Below are 13,084 nucleotides of genomic sequence, written 5' to 3' on the forward strand. Positions count from 1 at the left end.
GATAAATATGTGTAGAATAATATTTTGTCAAACTTTTTAATCGTATATCATCAATAATTTCTTAAATACTTAGGTAAAAAAATATATACTTGTTTGCATTAAAAAGTACTGCGTAATATTGTAAACTCGTTTTCATGACTTTTTTATATAAAATTGATGCTCAAAGTTTTTAAATTCTGATCGAATTTTGTCCTAGACGTTCAGCATGACTGGATGGAGTATGTAGGTTTCAGATTCAGAGTTCGAGACAAACAAACGGGTACTCAACATATTGCAGGGAGTACCCTCTGCAAAGCTCGAAATACCGTTAAGGTGATGAATCGAACACTCCATCATACAAAAACGTCAATTGCATGCTCATGGGGAGCAAGCAACGAATGCATTTTTTTGCGTAGGCTTCCAGAACTCGTACTGCAATTATCCAAATAAATGGGAAACAAAGCTCACTGATGAGTGATGATGATAAAAGAGCCCGAAAATCCGGGAAGCGGAGAAGAGACCCATCGCCGTGGGCCGGAGGAGAAAAAAAATATAGACCGTTGGATACGAAATGGACGGCCCAAGCGAGACCCAAGGTATACGCAGCACAGAAGAAAATCAAACGAATCAGCACGAAAACCCTCCTCCGCCCAACCTCCTTCCTTCTTCCCAGCCTCTCTCTCCCGCCGCCGCCGGTGGAGGAGGCGGCGCCTCGTCCTCGGCGACCATGGCTCGCATCGTGTCGCGCGCCCTCCCGTTCGCGTTGCGCTCGCCCCAGCCCGGCGCAGCGCTGCTGCGTTCGGAGGCGGCGCGCTGTCCACCCCTCGCCGCCGCCGCGGCGGCGGCGGCACCCGCCGCCTCGATGCTCTCCTGGCGCGGGCTCACGCCCACCCCGGATCCCTCGCGCTCGTCGCAGCCGCCGCCGCTGCCGCTGCCGCCCTTCGCGGGGTTCCTCGCGGGCATCCGAGGCTTCCGGAGGGGTAGGCGCGGCCAGTCGGCGGCGAGGCGTGCGCAGCCGCAGGACCCCATCCCTGCAGCTCCGCCCCCGCCGAAGGAGAGTGAGATCGAGCTCTACGCCCGAGTCAGCATCGACGATGACATGCCCGATGACCCCGAAGTGCTGGTATGCATGCTACTATGGAACTTATCAGTATTAATGATATCTGGCTGTTTTGGGTGAAGTCACTGGAATCACGATAAATTTGATGATTTTACACTTTCTTCGTTACCAAATTGTTTATGTTGACACTTGTGAGTATGATAAGTGGGATCTTCTGAGTCATACATTATTCACAGAGTAAAATGTACACACATGTAGGGGTGATCGTTTGGCTTGGCATATTTGCAAACGAAAAATAATTGGTAAATAAACTTTTACGTATGTGTTCTTAGCAATATAAAAGCCAATGCTGAAGAATAAACTACGGCAAAAAACACCAAAATCAACTCCAAATTTAAGATTGAAAATTTAATTTTGGCTTATAAGCATAAACATAAGCATAAGTGAAAATATGATGTTGGTAGCTTTCTCTGGATGATTTATCCTCAAATGTTATTCTACTGTTTCTAATCAATTTATTTGTGATTTCTGCTCCAGTTCATGTATGAAAAATTATGATTAGCATATATGAGACAATAGTTTACTGTTATCCCTAATTGGTTGTGTTTGCCCTTCGCTAAAATGAAGTACACACTTTGGGTAGCTGAGCATATGTTTTTGAGCAGATTTCTTTGATCTAGAGGTAAACAAGTGGGCAATGTAGTCGGATAAAAAGTTAGGCATTTGGATGTCTAATTATGTTTTGGTTGTTTGAGTAATTGAGTCGATCCATCATGTTATATTGGAGTTCCTTGGTTGATTTTGATTTGGTAGTTATGTCCATCCGAACAAACCTTTGTTTGGATATTCTGCCAATAAAATGGCATGCTAGTTTTGTTGCATTTTCAATTTGTGACATGCTTATTTACCTATGTTTCTGTTAATGTGCATGTAGAACATTGTGGAAATTCTAAAACTAAATGTTCCGATGGCGATGAAAATTGCGCTTGATGGGCTTCTGGATTCCAACTATAAATCTCGAGACACTTCAATAAGTGATGTTGGGAGGTATGATAAGGTTGAAGTGTCTGTGGTGCTATGCAATGACAACTTCATCCAGAACCTTAACAAAGAATGGAGAGGCGAAGATAGCTGTATTGAAATGCTCTCGATGTCACAATACATTCCTGATCTTGATGTTCCTACTGTAAGAATAAATCTTCTATTTGAGTGCTGTTCTATTAGACATGCCATCTAGTTGTATTTTCTGAATATTTGTGCCCGCAGTTAATGTTAGGTGATATAGTAATCTCAGTTGAGACAGCTGCAAGGCACGCTGAGGAGCGAGGTCATACACTTCTTGATGAAGTGCGGATACAAGCGGTATGCTCACTTGTTTATTGACTGTCATTAGCCCCCTACTGTTTAGAGGTTTGAATACACATTTTATCTTTTTCATGGTGAAGTTCCCAGCTTCCTTTTACCAAATCATTTAATCCCATGTTATTATACATAGACAGATAGACTGCAACACAGATAATATGGTACAAATACAAAAATTGACTGTTTACTTACTACTCTGTATTAGGTTCGTGGAATTCTACGTCTTCTGGGTTTTGATCATCAAACAAGCGATGAGTCTGCAGTGGAAATGGAGAAGGAGGAGCAGCTCATTTTGAAGAGTCTAAGGTGGAAAGGGAAAAATCTTGCTAAGAGTGTTCTTGATTCAGGCAAAAGCCAGACAGAAACATTGGATGGTATGTTCTTTTGGGATTTCTGTAGTTATAGTCCTTACAATTGTTTTGATATTGAAGAAGTACTTTCACACACATATGTTGGTAATCTAGCTCTTGTTGCCTAAGAATTTTTACAGAGCAAGTGACAAGTGGCCTAAAGAGAGCTGGAAGCCTAAGATTTTATAGACCAAAGTTCAAATATATCTTCTGCGATATGGATGGTACATCATTTTCTCTTTGTGCATATCACACTCTTGATATGTGTTTATATTTATCAGTGATCTTTTCTTTCTTAACAAGGTACACTACTCAACAGTAAAAGTCAAGTTACAGCAAGGAATGCAGAAGCTCTGAGGGAAGCAAGGTCAAGAGGAGTAAACATAGTTATTGCCACAGGAAAGGTACTACAAGTTCTTCATCTCTGTTTTTAGTAATGACTTAACTGTCCTTGCCAGGACAAGCCAGATCTCCTGGATCACTACTGCATCTTTTTCCCAGCCAGGCCAGATCCAACTAAAAAACTTACACTGCGCTCATCTCGGTATAATGGAATTAAACAATCCCCTAGAAGAACCCTGTTTATCGTTTACATTTTTTATATGCTGACAATCAAGAACACTGTCTGTTCTGTGTGCTTGTTTTTATTTGCTACTGCCATAATTTGGTAACTCAAAAATGCTGATAATTGTTTCCCATACATGTTCATCTTTGAAACAGGCACGACCAGCTGCCATTGATGCTCTCAGTATGGTTGACTTATCTGGAAGAACTGGCATTGTCTCAGCATCGTCTCCTGGCATATTTCTTCAGGTTGGTGGAAAGTGTTCAAATAAAACGTGCAATCTCTGAAGTATCATATTTTAAACTGAAGAATGCATGTCACATGCACTGTGATCTTTACGGCATCGTACTTAAATATGTGGGTAATGAACAAAATCATTGAATGGTTTTTTCTCTTAACTTTTTGCCTTCAATTCTTGAATTGAGTGTAAGTGTGGAATTTGGTCTAGTGACAGACTAATAATTCATACCTCCCTGCATTTGAATATCTGTGGAATGCTGCTACTTGAATCTATGATGAAATGTAACATAGTTAAAGGTTTATTCTTTTACTAAATTGTTTCCCCTTTTTCTTTCTTGTATATGTATTGAGTGAACCGCAAAATTTAGTCATGAGATAAGTCAACTTTTCTTACCTTGCTGGTTTCAAAAGGTGGCTATCTTGTGTTCATAGAACAGAAAGTGTGCTGCTGATGTTGCCCCGTGCAGCCGTTAATTCGTAACTTATATTCTAGACTTTATTCAAAAGAAAAACAAAAAGGTTGATAGCATCTTTTGATCAGGCCCTGGTGGTCTGTTCTTCTGTTCAATCCTATCATGTGCCTTCCTAAGTTGATGTTACCTTGTATTCTGCATATTAATGAGCTATGCTTTTTTCTTGAGCCCACTGTTTCATGACTATGGCGATGTTCCTACTGATGGATAAATGAAACAATTTTATTGTTGCTGTGTGCATGATTCCTGTTCTCATCAGATTAATGCTTTCATTTGTAGGGCCTCTTGGTTTATGGTTTGCAAGGAAGAGAGATTTATAAAAGAAATTTAGATCAAGAAGTATGCAGAGAAGTAAGTTGCAGTTTTCTTCTTTCTAAGCATTGAGAGCTTGGGGCCATAAATGTGTATACAAGAATAATTTAGATCTCAAATGCTACAATTTCATGGTTTTCCTACGTAATAGTTATATTACCTTGAATGCATCTCTCCAGTTAATGGACTAATTAGATACCCTCTTATGTCAATTTAATATGTTGTTGCTTATTAGTTGAACATTCTAAAGAAAATGCAGCCTATTTTTTTGAGCAGATAATTTTATTATCTTAGTATCTAACACTAATATTACCAATTTAAATTATTAGCTTCCAATGCTTGCACTGAGTAGTGACACTATTGGCTTGTTGCAGGCATTATTATATTCTTTGGAGCACAAGGTACCATTAGTAGCATTTAGCCAGGATCGATGCTTCTCTATGTATGATGATCCTTTGGTTGATTCTCTCCATTATGTGTATCATGAACCTAAGGTATGATGGTATTTTGATAAAGTAAATTTTAGTCCATATTCCTATTGACTTGACTGTAGTTGTGACTCTTATTACAGGCTGAAATAGTTCGGTCTATTGATCAGCTTTTAGGAACAGCTGAGATACAGGTGCTGTGCTTTCTTAACAATTTTTAGGAATAATTTCATGATCAGTTCGGTGTGAACTATTTTAATGTTCCTTTGCTTAAATACTAAAAGCATCATGATTCTGTCTAAGATGGCATTCTGGTTGGTAATTCATTTTCTCAAAAATTGATCCAAGTAATTGGTTTATAAAACACTATTAGTTTAGTTACCATAAAAAGCACGGGCTTTCTTTGGGACAAAAGGGGAGAAGGTAAGAAGGGACATAGTTTGGTTCAGAGACTTCGGGTGGGTGGGGCAGTTGTCCTACCATGTACTAATCTACTTAACCATGCAATAAATCAGGCCTATATATCTCTTAATACAATTGGAACCCTCTAAATGCAGTTATTACTCATAAAATTGCATCATCTGGATCATTTCTAGCCTTTGGATGATTGATCTGAGGTACAGGCTATACAAAGCAACAGAGGAACCAAGTCACCAAGCTACAAACTAAATCCACCTTGCATCTCATGTCTATCATTTCTGCATACAATCGAAACCATTTGGATAATCAAAGATTAATTGCTTGTTCAAGGCTTGAAGCAACTTAAAGGCAAAGGTTTTTACATATATTCATAATATAAACCAATCTATACAACAGACACGCTTCTCATTTTGACTCTGGCTGACATTTTCATTAATGGGGATTATTTTATTAGCAATTTGATGGTGCTAAAGATGCCTGTAGCTTACTGCATTATAGTTTTCATCTTCAGAAAGTGCTCTTCCTTGAAACTCCTGAGGGAATTTCTTCTTCATTGAGGCCATTCTGGGAAAAGGCAATAGAAGGAAGGGCCCGTGTGGTTCAAGCACAGCCTGATATGCTTGAACTTGTACCTCCTGCAACTTCAAAGGGCGATGGGGTGAAGATTCTTTTGGACCACCTTTGCATTAGTCCAGATGAGGTATAAGTCTAGTTCCCTGTTACATGTTTTTGCATAACGGAATACAATTGATACCATTGCTGTTCAGTTTGTTCAATTATGAAAAACCATCATTAATCTTGATTTAAGTCTGCACGAGTTTTCCAACCTGTTTACCCAGTGATCTAGAGGTATAAGTAGATTTAAAATGGATATAGAGATCCTTGGATCTTCCATAGAGCCATTGAAAGCACACCCTGCACTTGCATTACTTATAACTTCCAACTTTTTTTTTCTTCTGCAAGGTAATGGCTATTGGGGATGGAGAAAATGACATAGAAATGCTACAGCTAGCATCATTGGGTGTTGCGCTTGCAAATGGGTCTGAGAGGACGAAAGCAGTGGCAAATATAATTGGTGCCACTAATGATGAAGATGGAGTCGCACAGGCTATTTACGACTATGCTTTCTAACAGCTGCTAACTCTAAGGAGTAATGGGGTGGGATAGGATTATCTACTCTTCGGTTCTCCCCAGTGCCCTGGATTCACCGTATAACAAAAATTAATCACACATCCATCCACAAGATAATGCTGGGATGTGATCTGAAACCCCTGTTGGAGTGAAAAACATTTGAATTATTAGGCTTTGGTTTATTTTTGGCTTTGCGAAAGTTCATGACCAGCCATGCACCTGTGTGTTTGGAATATTTATATAATTGTATTCATTTTCTTTTCATCTTTGATGACCAAGGATTGCCTTTACGTTTCTGTTAAGCTGTTTTTTTTTTCCATAACAAAGGTAACTGGATGTATCACAGACTCATGCTTCAAAATTCAGAGATAGAAGATTGTTCATCAGCCCTAGACAGTTGAATGAAAAATTCAGTTTAGTTATTTACAAACAGAATTGATGTCTTCATGAACAAAATGATTCTCTGTAGATGGCAGAGAAAGAAATCCTCTTACATCTGCGACAGGCTAATATGCTTGTCAACAAAATCCTCAAAAAAAGAACAGACCTGAAACCCTGACAAAAAGAAAACATTTCAATGGTGTCCCTACTGATGGTATCCATTTTTGTGTACAGGAATTGGGGGAGGCCTATAGAGCATGTTCTTGGTGTTATTCCTAGCCATCAGATTTGCGCAAGAACTTCCAGAGGACTTCTTGGCTATTGATGTGCTGTTTGCTCCAGGTATATGACAAGCTTGCTGGTTCCCATCCAGTGCTACATAGCTCTTTGATGATTTGATCTTCTTGTATGGACTCTCTTTCTTGCGTAGATCCTCTAGGCATCTCACCTCGGACAAACATGCAAATGATTGAGATTTCCCGTCGTAGTATTTGGACAATCCTTTCCTGCAAAGAACAACATAGCATGCCCTGTGAGAAAGAATTCCTTTTGCTGTACATATATTGATACTATATGCAAAACTTTTTCGCAGGAACTTACTTGACAGGGAGTTGTGCCATCATAGATGACAGATCATAGAGGCTAACTGAATTCAGCCTTGTCGCCTGTGAAGCTGCCTGTTGCGCAAACTGGTATTCTTGAGCTTCAGCTTCCTCGCTGTCTGAAAATTGGGCCTCATCATCGGAGTCGCCTGAGATGGACGATGATGTCTCGAACAAGTCTTCATCTTCTTCTTCATGGTATACCGGAAGGACAGCAGCTCCACCGAATTTGCTCATCCTTGCAGATTTCTGCCTTCTGGAACGAAGTCACCGTAAGAAGAAGGTACGCTTTGTGTATGGATATATTCTTCCTCCTCTTGCTTCCTCTCTTTCACAACCTTTACAACGTCCGGTGGGAGGGGTGGGTATATATATAGCTCCAGCTGAAATGGGATAACGCTAGGTGCCTGCTTTCAAACACGGCATAGTGCCCTTTGACTAATATTATTAATCGACGCATTTTGCATCCATGACATCACCAATTTGTTGTGTTTACATGGACTAGTTAGGTTTTACCAAGACACTGACATGGACCCCATGAGCATGGCTGCTTGTGCCTTTGTCCCGTTTTTTTCCAAAATTAAGAAAAGGTAATAGAAAGAGCGTGAAAGTTGGTTGGCCACTTCCACATGCTTTCCCAGATTCTGCTGCTGGTGCCCTGATCTGATCTTATCTTCTCAGTTTGTTGAATGGGACCCAGATTTGTTCATATATCTCTTTGGCAAGTTGGTTTCTGAGCCTGACATGTAGGCCACGGCATGTTATGGTGGAGATGATGCCTCATCATGTTAAATCATTTTTGTGGGGAGCTAAGCGAGGACACGCGGCGCGCTGCTGTTGGTTTCTGATTCTCATTGCAGGCTGAGTCGGTGGCCGAGGTAGAACTCAACTTAGATCTTTCGGTTTCAGGAAAAATCTTTTCATTACTTAACCAGGAGTATTTGGGGGGAAATCACGTTTTATCATATCACTTTGGCGCCTTTAAAAAATTGAGTATGCAGCATACAGACGTAACGAATATTAAATTCTCAACCTTGGTAAAACCTGTTGTTTGTTTATCTACTTTCTAAACAGTTCGAAATGGTAAATTTTCAGCTAGTGCTATTTTCTTTACGTTGGCGAGGGAAATATGACTTGTTTAGGGGTGTTTGATCCATCCTGCTTTTTTAAGTCATCACATCGAATATTTGGACACTAATTAGAAGTATTAAATATAGACTATTAATAAAACCCACCATATATTTTGGACTATTTCACAAGACGAATCTATTGAGCTTAATTAGTCTATGATTAGCGAATGTGATGCTCCAGTAAACATTTGTTAATTATGGATTAATTAGACTTAAAAATTTGTCTAATGAAATAGTCTTTCTTTATGCAATTAGTTTTGTTATCAGTCTATATTTAATACTCCTAATTAACGTCCAAAACAAGGAACTACAAAGAAGTTTCTGGATCCAAACAGCCTTTTAGTCCTTGATAACCGCTAGAAAATACTCTTGTCTCCTATTTTGGGGCAGAATTTCAGCATACAAACAGTGTGAGTGGAGCACTAGCTGCACTATGGTCTGAAAGTTAACTGGTAATTTACGTAATCTCGAACAGTCTTAGCTTTCAAAACAGAGACCATTTTGCTCATTTCCTTCCTGATCACTGCTCACTGGTTCCCCATGTACTCATATATCTTGTTTCAGACATAACGGGTAAGTGGAGATTCCATGGACCCAATCAGAGTTTGGTGAGTAACACGTGTATGGTTTTCCGCGTCACAACTGTGATTGCACTTCGCTATGATACTTGGCCTCCATTGCACGCAATTTTGCAAGAGAGAACGAGAGGCAACAAACATACGGCCGGCTCTCGAAATAAAGTTGTATTACATCGGATTATCGTTAACAGTGTTAATGCCTGCCCATCAGAACACACGAGATGCTGTTTCAACTAGGAGAAGTCGATACACGCCCCTGCAACAGGATATCGTCGGTCTTAGCCACTTGTCCTGTCTATGGTTTCTTTTAAGACCTGAAATTTAACAAAGTATTTTGATATTCATACGGGTACTAAACTACAAAACTGTATAATTCTACACACCGAAGGCCTAACCCAGCGTAACGTGGTGAGCTGTTCAAAACTGGACACCCGTCGCCCCGATCCTGTAACGTGCCAAAGGTGCATGTTCGGTGGGCAAAACCAACGACACCTCACACGTCTGCCATTTAACACGAACTCCTAATAATCTACTAGTGAAAACGCCTTTTTTATATATAAACCCGATGAGACAGAATGCCCTGGGTACACATGGCACGAACACCATTTCTGGGGACACGGCCACAGGTTTAGTGGACCAACGAAACCGGCAACAAGCTTTCTTGCTCGTCACCTCGTGTCCGCGTGTTGCTCGGCACGAAGGCTGTCTGTCTACGTACTGCTACAATGCCGTGCTCTGGAACCCCACCGATGCAAGAGGGTGTAGCAGACGCCCCTGAAATGCGCTCGTGCTGTCTTTGCACTTTCGATCGCTTTTTTTTTTTGGGGGGTTCTTGAGCCAATTGCACATTTTGCATGTCCAAATCGGCGCCATTAACCTCAGATTTGAGGTCAAGTGATGGCTGCTTAGAATCTGTACTATGGATATTGATGCCCCCTTATCCTTAACCCTTATCCAAAGCCTGGACTGGTTCAAGCTTAGCGTGGTGGGCGAGCTGAAAGTATTACCGAATTAGTGTTCCATGACGTCTCACTCCCGTAGCGAAATTTTGACTTGAGTACATACATGTTCGTGGATGGGGGGCGGAGCAGCTTCTATTCCGGAAACATTCAAACACGAGCTTTTTACTAATTACTATCGAGCTCAACCTATGCATACACGTACGGACCTTCCTTCCGGCTGCATATGTAGCTTTCAGGTCTGAATTTTCACTATCTAGCTAACCTTTTCGCGACGACTTAAGACTAAACCCAGGTAGGAATTTTTCCCTCTAAAGCATTGTTCGTTCAAAACGCGTCGACGCCTCTGGATAGAGCCTGCCAGCCGAGCCAATCAACCAACCGGCCGCGCTCTGACCGGCTTGGCTCGCGCGTGGAACAACTAACACATGTTTCGTTTCATCCGCTCACTGAACAGGACCTGGGGTGGTAGTCTGGTAGAGAGCTCGGAGCGTCGGACCCGGCGAGCGAGCGAGTACCTGCCATCGCCCAAAAGACGCGTTTGGCTCGTAGTCGTCTTATAATCCCAAGCGATAAGCTTTCGCGGATCGTGCCGGGATCCGGCGAAAGCGACCGAGCAGGTAGAGCATCCGCGCGGCGCGCAGAAATCATGTGGCACGAGGCCGGGGAAGAGAGCGTGCCCCCTCCCTGCGATTTTTTTTTGTGTGTGTGGACCACGGGTCGACTACCTGTCCCGGCCGCGCGCCAGCCGCCGGAACGTGGTCTGCGCGCGCGCGCGCGGACGAACGGCGCATGTGGATAGCGCGCGGGATAGGATGATCGATGCCGCGTCGCTGTTCACCCGATCTTTTTCTCTCTCTCTCTCTCTTATCTCTCGACGCATCCTCCTCCTCGATCTCTCGTCTGTTCCGTGCGAATCCGGCCGGCCGAGGTGCACCACCGCCTGCACGAGCCAGGCTGCGACACGGGGACGCGTCGGCGTCTCCGCCTCTCATGCACGCACGTCCGGACGCGCCGCGCCGCGCGGAACCTGGCGTTTTTTTTTTGTTTCCCCTCCTTCTCCGAATCCGAGGGGCGAGGCCGGCCGAACGGCCGCACGGGCACGCAGGCGGCGGCGTCTCCTGCCGTCGTGGGTGGTCGCCTACCAAAAATCGGTGAGCGATCCAGCACAAGGAAAAGCCGGATCTCTCCGTTAAGTCTTGGGGAGACGTGCCGCGGCTCATGCAGGTCCAGGGCTCGTGCTTGGTCGGACGCGGCATGCAGGATGTTCCTCTTTGGGTGCAGTGGCCGTCATGGGAGCGGACTACGCCATTCCACTGTAGTGGATGGGCGCATCGGAATAACGAAAAGGGCGAGAAGGACGTGAAAGTTTTGATGGATGCGAGTCCAGTAGTATAACTCGACTACTGGTTCCTAAAGGTTAGATTATATAGTTGATTATGTAATATCGATATATATTCAATTGTTCAGTTAATCGGTTATATATAATAGTAGGTTATATATTTACATATAACAATGGGTTATATCTATATTATAATATTAATATTAATACATGCCCATCTCTTTTCTTATATATATTTTTAGAGTTTGTCTTGTGGCAGACTATACATTATAAATATGTATCTTGTTTTTCTTTTATTTCCTTTCATCTTTCCTCATAAACACAAATATAAGCGTTAATTTTTATAGCGTGTTTACATTATGCTGATTCATTCATGCTGCGTGCGAATCCTGCACACTGTATTCTCCCCATGTATATCATGTGTGCTAGGCATGTAGGAGTAACCTCTCATTTGCTTTAGATAGTAACAGAAAATCTTTATTGAGCATGTAACATGTTCATATCACGGCATCACGCATGGGCTTAAAGAACTTTCTTTATATGGCTTCGGAGTTGAACCGTGAATCACAAAACGAAGGCTGCAGCAGATCTTCTCGCCACGGCTTCGCTCGCAGGTTTAACCGGCCGATTTATGGCACATAAAGAGAGAGTACATAGAACCACACACATAACAAAATCCAGATCCGTTACGTACAGAAGGCAGCTCCCGAAAACATAAGACATATCATCAGTTCGGCGCTGGCCGGCCGGCCGGCCGACCATCAATACAACTATTGCAAATTGTAACGCCAAACTTATCAGGCGAGACAGCACCAAACTAGAATGATGAGAAGTTCACCTTGTGTTTTTTTGCTTTCGTCAAGGGCGTTTCAGTGGCGTTACACGGCTGACGACTGACGACCGAATCTTGAGGGGATCAGGGGAGCGGCGGTTACAACTATCAAACTGACGGGAGGAGAGACGCACGCATCGTCGTCTGACCGGCCGCTCCTCTCCGCCCCGCCCTGCAGCATGGGCATCCCAGTGCGGGCGATCGATCGGGTGGGCGGATCGATTGGATTATTAGGCGCCGGGAATCAGGTGGTGGCGGATTTTGAGTGGAAGTTGGAATGCAAGTTGCCGTTTTCTTTTTCTCCCATCGCGTGGTCGTTCAGCGGCCGGGTCAGATGCATGTAGCGGATAACGTCGGGGTTTTCGTAGATAGGCGTCCAGAATTTTTAGATGGCTTTGTTGTGGTTTGGTCAATGTCTCGTCCTTTAGTTTAACTAAGTAATAAGGTGATCCATCGTATGGGCAGCTGGAATCCAACGAGAGGCTTCTGGAGACGCCGCTGCGCCGAGAGGGGCGTGTTCTGTCCAGATAAAACTTACTCGTTTCCTATTAAAAGATTTTTTTTGAGATTATCTAAATTGTATATTTTATTAGTATATAATTAAATTTAGATAATATTAAAAAAATTATAGTGTGGAACGGAACGAATGCTATTTATTGGCAAAGCTAAAATTTGGTATTGCCAAAATTTTGCCAAGGTCAAGATATTAGGCTATGTTTAGTTTGATACCTTGCTAATTTTTGGTATACTTTTGTGAGTAGAAGTTTCTAGAATTTGGTAAGGTTATGGTAAGGTTACGAGGGTAAAGTTTAATTTAGTTTGTTCCTTAACAAAATTTTGATATCGTCAATGTATAGAATGGTTGATGCTGGTACCAAGGCCGAAATCTCTGATAGTGCGTAGGAAGGCGATGAGCTGGAGAACAGAGTGTTGATTAGGT

General features: G+C 42.4%; 2 protein-coding genes across 2 annotated transcripts; one reads left to right on the forward strand and one right to left on the reverse strand.

The window, feature by feature from the left end:
* Positions 1 to 469: 469 nt before the first annotated feature.
* On the forward strand, positions 470 to 6,616 carry LOC102706348 (endoribonuclease YBEY, chloroplastic-like). Its single transcript, XM_040520118.1, has 12 exons — positions 470 to 1,102; positions 1,974 to 2,225; positions 2,306 to 2,401; positions 2,607 to 2,775; positions 2,892 to 2,975; positions 3,055 to 3,155; positions 3,472 to 3,564; positions 4,309 to 4,380; positions 4,716 to 4,835; positions 4,913 to 4,963; positions 5,701 to 5,889; positions 6,153 to 6,616. Exons 1-12 carry the CDS (start codon positions 551 to 553, stop codon positions 6,318 to 6,320), a joined length of 1,947 nt encoding a protein of 648 aa, XP_040376052.1. The 5' UTR covers positions 470 to 550; the 3' UTR covers positions 6,321 to 6,616.
* A 61-nt stretch (positions 6,617 to 6,677) lies between these two features.
* LOC102707722 lies at positions 6,678 to 7,670 on the reverse strand. Its single transcript, XM_006644616.2, has 2 exons — positions 7,302 to 7,670; positions 6,678 to 7,207 (listed from the first exon to the last, which is right to left on the reverse strand). The coding sequence occupies exons 1-2, from the start codon at positions 7,538 to 7,540 to the stop codon at positions 6,907 to 6,909; spliced, it is 540 nt and encodes a 179-aa protein (XP_006644679.1). The 5' UTR covers positions 7,541 to 7,670; the 3' UTR covers positions 6,678 to 6,906.
* Positions 7,671 to 13,084: the final 5,414 nt, after the last annotated feature.

The sequence above is a fragment of the Oryza brachyantha genome, chromosome 1 (genome assembly GCF_000231095.2).
Source record: "Oryza brachyantha chromosome 1, ObraRS2, whole genome shotgun sequence".
In the NCBI taxonomy this organism is placed as follows: Eukaryota; Viridiplantae; Streptophyta; class Magnoliopsida; order Poales; family Poaceae; genus Oryza; species Oryza brachyantha.